The 15,790-nt window shown below is 32.8% G+C and overlaps 1 protein-coding gene and 1 long non-coding RNA gene across 3 annotated transcripts in view; one reads left to right on the forward strand and one right to left on the reverse strand.

Moving 5' to 3' along the window:
• The window catches only part of LOC111703589 (uncharacterized), a 16,604-nt gene extending 4,870 nt beyond the window's left edge, over positions 1–11,734 (reverse strand). Inside the window, exons 1-5 of one of the 2 annotated variants that reach the window (XR_002765635.1) lie at positions 11,498–11,734; positions 9,148–9,208; positions 6,202–6,238; positions 4,288–4,353; positions 2,532–2,589 (exon numbers count right to left, since the gene is read on the reverse strand). This is a non-coding gene — a long non-coding RNA (uncharacterized LOC111703589). The remainder of the gene's footprint in view (positions 1–2,531; positions 2,590–4,287; positions 4,354–6,201; positions 6,239–9,147; positions 9,209–11,497) is intronic. The other variant, XR_002765634.1, reaches the window with a different exon arrangement.
• Positions 11,735–11,910: 176 nt separating this feature from the next.
• On the forward strand, positions 11,911–14,901 carry LOC111703588 (neural/ectodermal development factor IMP-L2). The gene is made up of 5 exons (XM_023475576.1): positions 11,911–12,092; positions 12,680–12,858; positions 13,187–13,430; positions 13,750–13,945; positions 14,599–14,901. Exons 2-5 carry the CDS (start codon positions 12,813–12,815, stop codon positions 14,827–14,829), a joined length of 717 nt encoding a protein of 238 aa, XP_023331344.1. The 5' UTR covers positions 11,911–12,092; positions 12,680–12,812; the 3' UTR covers positions 14,830–14,901.
• The last annotated feature ends 889 nt before the right edge of the window (positions 14,902–15,790 follow it).

The raw sequence follows: 15,790 nt of genomic DNA on the forward strand, positions 1-15,790 counted from the left end.
CCCGGGACATTGCAAGAATATAAAGTTTATGAAAATCAAGTAAACAAGTACCACGTAAATAACTAGCTTATAATAGTTTGAAAATGTCTGAATAATGGATTCCTAAAGTATTTCATATTATTTCTAAAATTAAAAACAGAAATTTTTGTCACTTCTCATAAAGTACAAAACCATTTCAATTAAACAACCATAAATGAGGGATACATTAAAAACTAAAAAAATAATTATAAAAACAATGTTAGGATCCAAAGGGAAAATTATCTACAAAAAACTGCAAGAAAAAAAATCTAACTCTCAAACCCGAAATCTGAACTATTGAAAAAAGAGAGATTATAAAAATTTCCTGATTTCTGAATGGCTCATCAAGTGTTAGCATAAAAATAAGCGAAAAAAATAAGACTAAAATTTGAAAATTCTGCTTTGTTATTAATATTCAGTAAATTTTATAAAATAGATCCGGATCCATTTTTTTTCCAGTGTGGATCCAGGATCTGAATCCGGATCCGGATCTGCATCAAAATCAAATGTATCCTAAGCACGGGTCTAAAGGCTGATTATTGTACAAGACATAGATCTGCACATGCACGAAAGTGAAACTAAAGTGAATAATTTTCTCGATAAAGAGAAAATTTCACTGCGAACCAAAATAACAGTGTTTTAAATTACTATTATTTTGATTAATTTTTTTTTTCTTTTTGAATTTCTTTGAAGAAAATTCCACTTTATTAGGTATAAAATAACAATTCCTTTCCTTCATTGTCATTAGTTGTATTAATGCAGTTTAACGCTATAAAGGCTGGGGTGGGGGGGGTCTAAATTTATGTATAGCCGGGGGGGGAGGGGCGTTTGGCGCACTTGGAAAGTCTCTTTTAGGCTTTTATCTGACAACAGCTATACATGCAAAGATAAGGGGTAATTTTAATTTCATAACTTTTTCGAGGTTATAATTCTTTAATTGAAATATTATGATTTCCCTTCTAGGAATGCTGCAAGTTTATACTTGTGGAAACCCTATCAGTGATCTGGTAAAATGCACCAAACAGCTGTGGTCACATTCTGCTCAACTAAACCATCATTTTCTTTTACGTTAAAACCAACCAGTTCTCTACAAAGAAATGTCATTTACTCCCAAACGAATTATACTTTTTTAAAAAGCCCTTAACCCTGCGAATTTAAATAGGTCAAAATATTTAGACAATTTTAAAACTTTAATTTGTAAATTGAAAATGTGAAAACTCCCTGTACAGGCGCCTGTGAAAAACTTCTTTGCTAAAATTGTGCAATCTGCTTCATTTTGGCATAAGCTTTCCATAAAGCTAAAACATGTTGAAAAATCTAATGATTACACAAGAAGGTCCAAATATACATTTAGTCCATGGCATAGATAAAAAAAGGCATTCAGGCAGTAGGTATAAAAATATAGCTTTTAACCTTAGTGAAGGGCATGTGTTAATTGGAAAAGCCAGAGAGGAACTGAGTTTTTGTCACAAACTCAAATTGTCTAATCCCTATATCTTTACAATCTGATTATGTAAACCTTTGATATTTCAAACTTAGATTATTTGGTCTAACAGAATTCAGAGTTTGAAAAATAAAAGATCTACGACATTGGGTAGCAAAGATATAGAGATTAGAAAAGTAGAGTTTGTGACAAAAATTCAGTTCCTTTTGAGCTTTCTAGCTCAAATAATATTTATGATATTATTACTATTTATAGTAAAAAAAAAGAATTAAAGTCTAAATTTGAAATATTTTTTTAGATGTAAACTTTAGATCTGATCCTGAAAAAAAAATTATAAACAAATAAAGCTAAAATTGAAAAATAGTTTTAAATAGTTTTAAATGAGTAAGTTTTTTAAAATGTTTAAAAATACCCTCAGGACATCATACACAGCAGCATCACAAGGATTAGCTGAGGACTAAAATAAACTTTTTTGTTTATTTACTTAATAATATTATTTTTTCTTAAAGTACAGGTGTCCGACAGCTGCAATAACCAAGGAACTCAGTGATGATTTTAATATCGACTTTGAAAATGATTTTTTTGATCTAGTATGTTGATACCTACTAGGAAATTTCGTCTGCTAGAGTTAAGAATTTGTTTGTTATGTCTTGATTGCATACTAGTTCTTGTAAAATAATAAATTCTCGTGTAAATGTTGCTCAATCCTCTTCACTGGTTATCTTGCAGAAATGTTACAGAACATCATAACAACGTTTTGCCAAATAACAAAACAGTCTTTTGTTGTTTACATACAGTACACTTTAGCAGACGTAACTTTATTTTGACCAGTGATATTAGGTATTAACAAAGCTAACTCTTAACAAAAACAATCTCGAATTCGTCTCTTAATTCTCTAAATTCCACTCTAATATATATTCTATTCTCTATGCTTATATCCCATGTTTATTGGGACACTTTTACTCTAAAGGCACAATTATCATCTTTATAAATATAATTTTTTTCTGAAGGGATAGGGGCTGCGGGTGGGATGGGAAAGTGGATTAAATTCCCCTAGCCTAGGTATTACCTAAATTCAGCTGTAGAGTAAAGAAAAAACAACTCCCTATTCCAGGCTGCTAGATACTCTAAAATATTGCAGTTTTTAGAAATGAAAAATGTGTCCCAAATTCCATAGTTTTCAGGGTGTCCCAGGTTTACATATTATTCAAGAGTCCCAGGCTTACATTTTATTCAAGGTGTCCCAAGTTTACATCTTATTCAAGGGTCCCAGGTTTCCATATTATTCAAGGTGTCCCAGGCTTACATTTTATTCAAGGTGTCCCAGGTTTCCATATTATTCAAGGTGTCCCAGGTTTACATATTATTCAAGGTGTCCCAGGTTTACATATTATTCAAGGTGTCCCAGGTTTACATATTATTCAAGGGTCCCAGGCTTACATATTATTCAAGGTGTCCCAGGTTTCCATATTATTCAAGGTGTCCCAAGTTTACATCTTATTTAAGGGTCCCAGGCTTACATTTTATTCAAGGTGTCCCAGGTTCTCATATTATTCAAGGTGTCCCAGGTTTACATCTTATTCAAGGTGTCCCAGGTTTCCATAGTTTTCAGGGTGTCCAAGGTTTTCATATTATTCAAGGTGTCTCCCAGGTGTACATCTTATTCAAGGTTTCCCAGGTTTCCATATTATTCAAGGTGTCCCAGGTTTACATCTTATTCAAGGGTCCCAGGCTTACATTTTATTCAAGGTGTCCCAAGTTTCCATTTTATTCAGGGTATCCCAGGTTTCCCTATTATGCAAGGTGTCCCAGGTTTCCGCTGTATTCAAGATGTCCCAGGTTTCCAAGCTAATCAAAGTGTCCTAGGTTTCTATATAATTCAGGGTGTCCCAATTTTCCATATTATTCAAGGTGTCCCACGTCACCACATTATTCAGGGTGTCCCAGGTTTCCATTGTATTCAAGGTGTCCCAGGTTTCTATTGTATTCATGGTGTCCCAGGTTACCATATCATTCAAGGTGCCCCAGGTTTCTATTGTATTCAAGGTGTCCCGGGTTACCATATTATTCAAGGTGTCCCGGGTTACCATATTATTCAAGGTGCCCCAGGTTTCCATTGTCTTCAAGTGTCCCAAGTTTCCATATTATTCAGGGTGTTCCAGGTTTCCATATTATTCAGGGTGTCCCAAGTTTCCATATAATTCAGGGTGCCCCAGGTTTCCATATTATTCAAGGTGTCCCAGGTTAACATATTATTTAAGGTGTCCCAGGTTACCATATTATTCAAGGTGTCCTAGGTTTCCATATTATTCAAGGTGTCCTAGGTTACCATATTATTCAAGGTGCCCCAGGTTTCCATATTATTCAGGGTGTCCCAGGTTACCATATTATTCAAGGTCTCCCAGGTTACCATATTTTTCAAGGTGTCCCAGGCTACCATATTATTCAAGGCGTCCCAGGTTACCATATTATTCAGGGTGTCCTAGGTTACCATATACATAGAGCGCTAATCCTTTACTAATTGTTGTAGGCCACATACTCCACTCTCTAAGGTTAATCTGTATATTACAGTACTTAGGGGGATTTCTTAAAATAATATTTTTTATTTAAAAATTAAAGGAACACGCGTAGACTGTTTATAGAGAGTCATGTAAGATTCACAATGGTACCCTTTTGGAATGCATGAGTATTCATAATTTTTTCTTTGAAATTTGATTATTTTAACAGTAGCAGGGCAGCTGTAGTCGTTCAAAAGGAATAACGTCAATAATAATTTTTAATCACTTTTCGATGTAAGATTGCTATTTATTTGTTCATATGTTTACCTATGTTATTGTTTCCAGTAACATTTAAGAGAATGTTTACATGGAACACGGCTCCTTCCCCTTTTCCTAGATAAACATTATATATGTTTAATACAGGGGGACCCACTAAAAAGAGACGATTTAAATATCGTCTTTAACCTTTGATTACTATATTAAGTAACAATTGGTTACAAAATACTATGCTTATTATCTTATCGATGAGACAATGCTGAAAGATTAAGCAATTAATAGTTGAGTTACATGATAGGCGCGAAGCGCCCTAATTCCCAAGTACTATAAATGTTAGATCTTAAATGAAAGCTAAATAATTACTTAATAGATCTCGTAGGGAAAGCGGGAGAGTCAGAGAATCAAATCATACGAGTGTAATTATTCTGTCAATAAAATACATAAAGGTGGCAGGGAAGAAACTTAGTAATATCTATGAGAAATATGAAGGTTCCCCTCAGCTCACGCACTATATGCACATATATGTATGTATACAGGGTGAGTAAACAAACTGAAAAAGCAATGTTTTGAGCAAAATTTTCAAACTTCTAGTTTGCTTTGGATTTATATAAATGTGACAAATTGTGACAAAAAATGAAAAATAGTTTTGTAACCAATTATTTTTGGGAAAAAAGGAAAAAATAAGAAACATCTCAGGAATCACGCATTCTTTGTTCGATATTTTCCCCAAATTTATTTAATAATCATTGCATGAGATATGAGAAGAAATTTTACGTAGGATTTTTTAATAAGAATTTGCAAGTTTTGAAAAAACACCCCCCTTTCCCATCTTTCCTTCTTAAAATTGTTAGTCATTTTTATGTAAGAAAGAAAATGTGTTACCAAATTTAGAATTTATATATTTTTATAAATAATCACATAGTATGATGTTTTTTCCTAAACTATATACTTTCAAAATCCACAATCAAAATTGTAAAACCAATTAAATTTCAATGAAAACAAATTCCCATTCAAAGCACTCAAACTTTTGAAACTTGGCTTAATACATTACAAAATGTTGTAAACAAATGTTAATATACGAAATACTAAAAACAAGCTTTAATTATTTCTCGATTAGTTTTTATAACTCTAAAAGAACATTGAAACGAACTGAAAACGTAATTTCGAGTGAACGGTATATTTTTAATTAAACTAGGAGATATACCAATGTATCCTATTCTCATCATTTTTATTCATATGCAAATTCAAAGGGTACCAATGTGAATCGAACAAGTAACTCTATAAATCGCTGATTACCTTAATAATTATGTTGTCTGTCCCTTTAAAGTTTATATTTTAGTAGGTTTAATTTATTTAGGGACAATATTTAAATATCATTTTAGATAGGCTTATAAAGTTTAATAGTTTATCGTCATTACCTGTCAAAATTAGAACTGAGCTCAACAAAGTTACAAAAAAAAGATATTGTAAGGATGGAGAGTGGCTTATTTGTAAATAAACTTATATTTAACGATAGCAGTGGGACATATAACAAGTCATCTCATCTGCATCGTGTAAAAAATTCGGCAGTTAAAAAATGCCAACCAAGAGAATGCCTTGAACGCATGTTTGGGCGCGTGGAGAACCGGGACCGGGAATTATTTTTCTAAGCTTGAATTCAAGGTATAAGCATGAGACACGGCTTGACATGAGGCAGAAGGAAATAGAATTAGCTTGGGCTAAAGCCGAAACAAAAAGTTATTATTCACCAAGAATCAGAGGACAGAAGATTAACTCGTTGTACGAGGCGAATGAAAGGCAGAGAGTCCGTCAGAGAGCTCCGGCTTTCCATGATTCATTAGTGTCATTTTTACTTGTTCATTTTTTACTTGTAAATACATTTTTTCCTATTTTAGGTAGATTTACTCACATCAGTTTTAAGGTTTTAGATTTCTTTTATTTATTACCACTTATATTAAAATTTACCTCTGCAATAAACCCAACTCTGTAATCAATCACACACCTGCAAAAAAAGAGTTTTAATAAAATTAGAAAACAAACCATTTTTCACAGGAAATGTTTGTGCTTGAACTCTTGATCTCAGTATACAATGTGGGCACTGATAAAGAACTGATTACTCAACAGGGACGACTTCCGATAACTTGCAGGGAGGGGAGGAGGGATAAATAGGTTATTTTTTTATCCCCCCCCCCCTCGGACAAAAATTCATCCCTCTCTCCTGGAACTTTATGCAAGGAATTTGGTAATTTTTATGTCAAAACCATGACAAGCTAAGGGCGTTAAGAAGAAAATGTATTACAAAATTTTGAATTTTTACATATTTTTATGAAGATCTTCATTAAGAACTTAAAATTAATTGGCAAGGCTAGATATTTTGAAAAACTTTTCCAGGGTGGAACGTCCCGCGTCCCCCCAATTTTCCAGGGAGGGGGACGTCCCCCCTCCACTTAAACCTTTCCACATAACCTTATCACAGGGCCCCCCCCCTTTTCCACCACCCCTGTGGTTTCTTCGGTGTAACTTAAAAACTGCTTACATTAGAACGCTTAGAATTTCTTTATTTTTTCAACATAATAGTTGTAACCAAATCTTGTAACTTTTTTTTGGATGCAAAGGGTAGGGCGGAGGTCGTTAAAATGGCGGATCGGAAATGGTTAATAACTTTTTTATTAATTATGCTACAGGGCGAAGATTTATATATTTGAAAAGCCATTGAAAAATGGATATAATAACATGAGTCATATGGTAATATTTGTCAAAAGTAAGAATAACTATTTTTGAAAAAAATGTTCGACATACTTTTTGAACTTTTTAAAAATCCTCCCTTACACCCTAACCATTAAAGTTAGACCTTGAAATGTTGGACAAGGGACATGTATCACACTACCCTATCTCTTAACTCTAAGGGCAAAATCAAAGGGAAGGGGGTGGAAAACATCCCCCCCCCCCGCCATCAATATTAGACAGAAAGAGCAAATGGCCACCGTGGGATATCAAAGAGAAATCAAATAAATCCCAAAAGATGAAGATCAAAGCTTAATCCCGACAGGCATATTCAAAAAGATGAAGATCAAAGCTTAATCCCGACAAGAATATTCAAAAAGTTCCAATTTCAGAATATTTCTATGCGGAGCAAATATACTATCAAGTACAATAGGTGGCAACAGAGAAATTAACCAATTATACACGACGTCACAAGTGTCAAATATAACAAGGAAAGCGAAATTTTCTCACATTAGTTGACATGTTTTCCAAGATTAAATAAAAAAGTGTAAAAACAGAACACATAAAATTGCACTTATTTTATTGTAAGAAAGCACTTTATTCTAAAATTATCACTATTATTGATGATTTTGTCGGACACAAAAACTGAATTGACACTTGTGACGACAGAATACAACTGTACTGAGAGAGTGTACAAATTCTACGTTGCCATCTATTGTACTAGAATCTATTTGATGCGGAGTATAGTCGCACTCTTTACTCAGCTAGTTTTAATCCAAGTGTGAGAATTAAAAGCTCTCTAAAATAATCATCTAGAAAAATATTATATTTAATCTAAAATAAAGTACATTTTAGATTAATATTTTCATTATTTAGACTAAAATTTTCTTTTGAGAGAATAATTTCACTTAATAGTGTCAAATATTTCTTTTGCCTTTCCTAAACTGGTTAAAGAGAGGAATTTTCTCTAAAACTGTGATTTAAAGAAAATGTAAGACCAACTTTGAGTGAATTTCAGTGCTAAGAGGGGAATGTCAGATTTACAATGCCACCCTTTATTCCTTGATTGATAATCGAAAGTTGAGAAGTGAAAACTCAATGTTTTTATCTCTAAAATGGTGTTCAAATTTCCAGAAAATTTAATTGTACGCTATAAGCGTTACATTTATTTCTCAAAAATCTTCGGAAGGTTTATCTTTAAATAATTAATTTAAAAAATTTGCCTCCATCAATATTCGATTTTCATAAAATTTTTGAAAATGTTGACAGTCCACAATATTTTTTGTTGAAATCCGCGAACTTTTTTGTTTTGTTTTAGAATGCACACATAAAGAACATGTTCACAATCGGAATAAAAGATGGGCGCGAAGCGCCTTAAGAGTGTTGTATTATAAGCACAAAGAACAACAAGAAACTAATTGCATGTTAAATCATAGTACAACTATACTGATGGTAATAGTAAACAAAATAGAATTTTGTAAACAGTTACATTATAAAATGACACGAATTTGTATTGCAAGGGGTACTAATGTATCTTAATTGTACAGATATGTATCCTCTAGGCTTCAATAGACTTTTAGAATGTCGTCTTCTAAATATATTCGAGCCTGGTGTTTTTACAACAAAAATTGACAACGTTTTAGATTTTTTAAAAAACTTGTGCTTGTACCTAGTTAACTGTTATGTAAAAAACAGTCTTGTTCGTAACCTGGAACTACCAAAAGCATGTAGAAATTACGATAACTTACTTTTCGAAAATATCAAGAACTTTTAAGGGCATTATTATATGTCTAAAATCTACGGACGAAATGTTCGTAACAAATGTTATGCTTTTTCTTTCAATATGGATGGATCTTCAAATATTTATAAACAGGGAAAATTATTTGGATTAATAAAATTATTATTTTAATCTAAACCTACTAAATTCATCTTTAAATGATTAAGGATCTCTTCAAATAGTTCAAACATGAAGGAATAACATGACCGTCTCCTACTGTACGTCTCAGCCCCAACTGCAATAATTGATCTGTAAATTGAAAATCTGCATAACAGCCTTAACCATAAATTTATTTTAATACTTTTCGAACCAGAAGAAACTGATTTTAGACCAGACAATATTTAATACATCCTTAAAGAAAAAAATATTTAAATAAAAAAATAAAAAATAGTTTATTTTGATGAACTCACCTCCATGTATCCGGGTTCTCAACATACAAAGGATCCCGGACTTATAATAATATTCAGCCATCTTAAAGAGAATGCTTACAATTTATAGATAAAGAGTGTTTTCTTAAAATTCTCCTACAGTCCTTAATCCCTTTCTTTATGTTTAAACCTCTTTTACTGAGATTTACATTTGGAAAAAAGAAAATATATTTGATTTTTTTTTTCAAAATTCAGAAATTTGATTTTTTCAATGCAAATTGTTTCATTTATTTGTTTGTATAAAACGAGTCAGCCAAAACAGAACACAACAAATAATACATCGTGATTGTCCAATAATACTGGTTTCGACAAAAATAGTTTTTTCAAATTTATCAGAATCACGGACAGTCAGCAGAAGAAGAAGAATTACAGGAATAAGGAGAGAAACGCAGACGATCCGACAAGGAGAATAATCAAATTAGAATTTTTCTGTTTTAACTGTATCTAATTTATAAAATCCAGGAACTCAATTTAGTCTTCAGGAAAATATATATCTAAAATGTTTTTATAAACTATCAATGAAACCCTAAAATATCTCCAATGCTCGCAATGTATTCCAAAGTGAATAAATACTTTGAATGTATTCAAGGTGGATATTGAGCTTTTCAAAGACACTTTCCAATTTCTTTAGGAATTAAATGAAAACCTTTCAGTGCGGTTTCAGGTTTCAGATACTTTTAATAAAAACTTTTAAATTTTGTATTCTGCGACAGTTTCAATTTAGAAATAAAAGTTTGTATCCATTAAACATTTTGTGTTTGAACTCAAATGACCTCAGGGAAGGTTAATGGATGCTCAGAATTTATAAAAGCTGTTTACACAATTTTTTAATTTTTATAAAATTTTAAAAAATTCACAAAAAAAATATTATTAGATCTCTGAACTTTTTCGTTTTTGTTTTATATTGTACAAAGAGAAGATGCTCACATGGATAGAGCCACAAATAAAGTTTTAAATAGAAGATCGGGGCGAAATGCCTTTAAAGCCAAGTATCTATATAGACAATGTTTCCGTTAGCTAACTTTCAGTTAAATTAATGAAACGAATAATCAACAAAAAAGTCCGTTAATTTTCCAACAAATTCGTTCATTAACGGAAATTTGCCTCGCCATTTTCACATGACATGAAAGGTTTTTGGTATTAGATTTTTAAAAAATGTGTCCAAGTTAGAAACGATTTTTGTCAGCCATCTCTTTTCTTATAAAAAAAACAAAAAAATCCATTAATCTTTTTAAAACTTCTTCTATATGGCTATAGTGGTTTTAAGATTTTTGGACCTTCAAATGGCATGACAAAAATACCATGAAGGTTCACACATTTCTGTAAAAGCTGTTGTCCAAGTTCTTTTTTAAACTTAGTTTTTATCTTTAGAGAAAAAAGAGCGAAAAATAAAACTTTTTTTTTGTATAATTTTTAGTATAAATCTTCTATTAAGTAAAAATTCAGAAATACAATTCCCACCTGGTTTAACCTTTGCCAGGAAAAGAGGGGCGCCCCCCTATAGGACTTCATGGGGGGGCAAGTAGACTAAACCCCCCCCCCCTACTGAGCCTGCACCTGTTTTTTCTCTAAGTAGGCTACTTTAGCTAAATATAGGTCAGGCATTCTTTAACAAACGATTTTTTCATAGAACAAATTAAGGTAGGGAGGGGGAATAAATAGTTGAACCCCCCCCCCTTAATACCGACTTTTTATAGGCTTAAGAATTCTCTGTTATTTCATGTTTTGGATGTTAGAAAACTGTGAAACTGATTTTTAACCAAAGGCCAAATTTAAAGAATTTGAGCCGCGTCGCAAATTTGAGGTGAGGCTCAAACATGGTTGGTTCCACTTGTTATTGTATCCAGTGTTTTGAGATATGAGCCGGTGCTCAATCGACACAGATTTTTGGCGGTTCCTGGGCGTGGTTTAAAATTCTTTAAATTCGGCCTTAGTATTAATAAGTATTTTTCTGTATGTTTCCTTTTGATTTTAAATTTTAACTTTGATATTTTATTAATACAAGTCTTTATTTGTGTTCAGTCATTTTTGTGTTACAATTACCTCCTATCAACTGCAAACTAGGAGGTCAAATTACCTCCTATCAACTGCAAACTAGGAGGTCAAATTACCTCCTATCAACTGCAAACTAGGAGGTCAAATTTATGGGACACATATACTAATACAACTCTGTGACCTAACAAGTCCTTTTCACTTTGAATTTATGTATGAGATAAGTTTTATCCGGGTATATATATTTAAGAAATTAAAAACAGGTTTGTTCTTCTCAATACTATTTTAATATTATGTTATTTCCATCTTACGTGAAATTCACTTTAGTTTAGCGTGCTACCTGATTCCAGTCCATGGTTTCAGAATGTTCCTGTCACGTGACTCACGTGTAAAGGCTTTTTTTGGTGCTGAACATGCAGTTTGCATGCTAATACATAAAAACAAGAAATTCTAGTCAGTATTTCATCAGATATCTATCTATTTATCTATCCTTATATACACCTATCTATCTATCTATCAGAGGGTCGGCACACTAGAAACACAAGCCTTACATTTCATCATCATTCAGGAACATAGATCAGGGGTAAACCTACCCTACACATTTTTAAACCAAAATCTGAATTTTAATAATCAAGAGACATATTCCTACAATTGAGAAATATATATATATATTTTTATTAAATTTTTCCCCTGGTTTAGGGTCTAGGATTAACAGGTCTGTGGACATTTAAAGCTTTCTTTTTCTACATAAATACTCTGAACTCTCATTCACCAGGTAACCATGAAGATAGAAGTATACAAGACCAGCCCAGCTACTACCTGTGTTAACCCCAGTGCTCCTGCATCCAGTGTATTTGCTCTACCTGATATATTAAACTCGGGAGGAGGTGGTGATTAATCAATCAATCAATCAACCATATCCAGATATAATAAAGGTAAGCTGCTAAAGATAAATTATGATAAAAATTACTTGAGGAAACCCTCCCTTCCTCCGTTTAAAGATTCCTATAATTTAAACCTATAATTATATGTCACAAATAGATCAAGTCCGTTTCTCTATTTTAAAGTTAATTATTAAAAGCTATAACTCTGCAGAAGCAAAAATGTTTGCCAAATATTAAATTTTAATATTTTAATTATTTTTTCATCTTTTTCTTATTATGCTTAATATTTCAATATTGAATATTTTTAATGTTTATGATTTAAAACAAATAATAAAATAATCTTTAAAAGTTTTTTAAATTGATATCATTGTTTGGGTTGTTTCTTTCCCTTAAAGATATTTGTTCTATTTTCGTTCTATTTCAATTAAAACGATTATGTTGCCTCCGAGACCTCCGATTATTCCAGGAAAAATTCCATTCTTAAATTCATATCAAGTCAAATTAAAATTCCTCTTATACTTCTTAAACTCCCTACACCGTTTTCACTGGTCAAATTGGCAATTGAATTGACACTTCAATGTATTGAGTGTAACATATATTTAAAAAAATATTCATCTTTTTAATTTAATATTTTTCAGGATTGACTTTGTCTGTGTGGACTAACTTCTACATTTCTAATCTCAATCTTTTGGCTTTCGATCTAAATACCAAACTCTCACTCTCAGTGTCAAGTTAATTAAATCGCTTGAAAGAACTTTTGTGAATTTTAAAATGGTTTCATTATTTCTGTTCTCTCTTCTCCTTGGAACTTCCGCAGGTAAATAACACATTTTTCTTTCTTTTTATTTTTCTGAAAATAATTTTTGATACAAATTGTGTCAAAGACATCTGAACTCAGAACTTCTGTGTAGAGTATCATTGATCTTGAATACTTGATCTGGATATTCAATTTAGACACTCTACAACGATTGATATGGGTATTCAATTTGGGCTCTTTTAAATTTAAGAAACAATGCTTTATGCCTTTAGAGTTATCCCTGCAGGGTATGTTCACCATGGGATTTATAAGAGCAATCAACCCAGAGCTATTCATAAGAAGGAGATTCCAAGATTTTAAGTTCTCAACATAATCTTTTTTTAAACAGGAGCTCTGGTAGTACAATCTCATTGGTCACATGTTCGTCTGAAGAGCATCCCTCCAGCACGTGTTGATGGCCGGGAGGGCGGGGAAGTGATTCTTTACTGCTCAGCCACAGGGTCCCCAGCCCCCCACATAGCGTGGTACAAGGACAGCATGTTCGTGTCCCACCTTGACTGGAGGGTGGAGGAGGAGATCTCCAGTATGGGGGAGTCGGTGGCCAGGCTCATCATACCCTGCCTCTCACAAAGGTAGTTAGTTATATATTCGATCACATTGCAACTATCCCAACAACTCGACGTTATATGTTTTATGCCTCATTAATTCCAGGAATGGACATCTGTTTACCAATTAAGGAGTCCAACTTCAATTTAAAAGTTTTTATTGTGGACTTCAAGTTCAGTTCCTGAAGTCGGGTTTGATCCTCAACATAAGTTTTACCCTCCTATCAATTACTGTTGTCACAGCCATCACATTAGTTTAGAGGTCTTCTAGGACCCTTTAATGATGGAAACACTCCGGTTAAAACAATAAAAATCATAACTTTGTATTTGATTAAAACTACTTCAGTGATGTTGGTAAATATGAATGCCGCGCACGATCAGGAGAGCATGAGGTGTCAGCTACTACTGAACTCAATGTTGTCCCTAACGATGACCCCAAGGCCGGACACTGCTCTGAGTCCGGACTACCTCAGATCTCCATGTGGAGAAGAACCTACATGGCCGAGGAGGGAGATACAGCAGTACTACCCTGCAGGGTTCAAGTAAGTCTATTTACTTTTAAGAGACTTAGAGCGTAAAGAGACCATCTGTTAGTAGAGTGGCATATTCACAACATCCTTTAAACCTTTATCTGATCAAAATTAAAGATAATATTTGCTGCCTAAAATTGGTAATTTTAGATTGAGGTTTCTCTTTAACAGTTACTTTACGCAGCTATGCGCAACACAAACAATGGTAGACATATTTTAGAATTTATCACTGTTTCTGCACAGTATCCTGTGCAGATAAAGGATTGAAGAGTGCCATTGTGAATCAGACATGACTCTCTGTAAAATAGGAAACGTAATACAATAACTAATGACATAAGTTAAAAAATGGTTCTTTATCTTTATACAGTGAGAACCAGAAAATTGTAAAATAGGAATACGACATATTAGCAATTTACTTAAGCGTATACTATGTGTATACAAGGCAAATAGTAATTACATATATGTAGCAACTCATTAAATCCCATTTTACGTCAAATGGGTCTGTTTACACTGCACACTTGCTGAGTCTCCTGTTCGTTCCGAGAGTGCTAACATACTAACAATTCACGTTCTTCTTATAAAAAATGCACCATAGAGGACTTAAAGGAGTCACTTAAATGATGTAATGTTAATTAAAGTCTATATGTTTCATGAATTTTCTTTAGAATGACGCATCTGATTACAAGTTTACTTGGAGCAATGCTGATGGTGGGAACCCTGGAGCAGGAAACGATGTCCGCTATTCGCTACTGGAAAACGGGGATCTTGTAATCCGCGAAACAAGATTCTCCGACATGGGACAGTACACATGTACAGTGACCGGTCCAGCCGGGTCGGATACAGTGCACACTTTCTTTTATCCTTTAGCCCCAGAAAGAAATATGATTAATAAGTAAATATTTCGTTCTTGCTCTTTTTTGTGCAATATTGTTAAGTGTAAAGATGTCTAATACATTATTGATATGTTATTTTATTTTCAACTTCACTTCGACCTAAAACATTAAATTTTTCTTTTTTAAACCACAAAGTAAAATTATAAAATATAGACTGAGCTGAAAACTTTAGAATGGTGGATATCGAGACCAATGCTTGATCTCCTCTTTTTCTAAATCTTCAGATTAAATATTGCTTGTTCTCCTCCTGTTATTAATCTCCAGATTAATTAACCAATCGGGATTAAGGATATTTGATTCTAAAGTTTTCAACTCTGTATGGGTTCAAATCAAACTTCTAAGATATTGTATAAATGAAATTCTTTAGAAACATGAATATTATTATTACATGACAGCCTGAATTTATATTTTGTAATAATATAGCAATTCAATCAGCTGAATCAGGCGCGCATTCTATTATGTAATTAGTATTACTTATACTAGCTTTATCTTCTACATACGTTTAAGATATTTCGGATGTCCTTCCTGAACATTATGAATTTTTTACGGAAAAGGCGTTCCAGAAAATTCTGGTACAATAATCCGGACGTCTGAAACAGGGTTCCGGTAACTTCCTGTTTAATGAAAAAAGTCATATCTGAATATTTTTCATAATGGACATGGAAAAAATCGATACATTTCCGTGCAGGTCAGCCCAGGAATTCTGTTAAAAAACTTAGTTCAAAGAAATGAATGAGCATTTTAAATATGGCATTCCAAAGCCAAATTTCATGATCATTCATAACCTTTTTTAATGACAACATTTTGTTTGAGTGTTAATTGAAAGAACCAAATTAATGAATGATGAGTTAAAGAATGAGGGCTATAGCTATCAAGTACAGTGAGAACCAGAAAACTTTGGAATAGGTAGACGACTTTAAGACTCAATTTATGACTTTAAATAGACCAAGTGTCCACATGAGAC

The sequence above is a fragment of the Eurytemora carolleeae genome, unplaced genomic scaffold, assembly GCF_000591075.1.
Source record: "Eurytemora carolleeae unplaced genomic scaffold, Eaff_2.0 scaffold380, whole genome shotgun sequence".
Lineage (NCBI taxonomy): Eukaryota > Metazoa > Arthropoda > Copepoda > Calanoida > Temoridae > Eurytemora > Eurytemora carolleeae.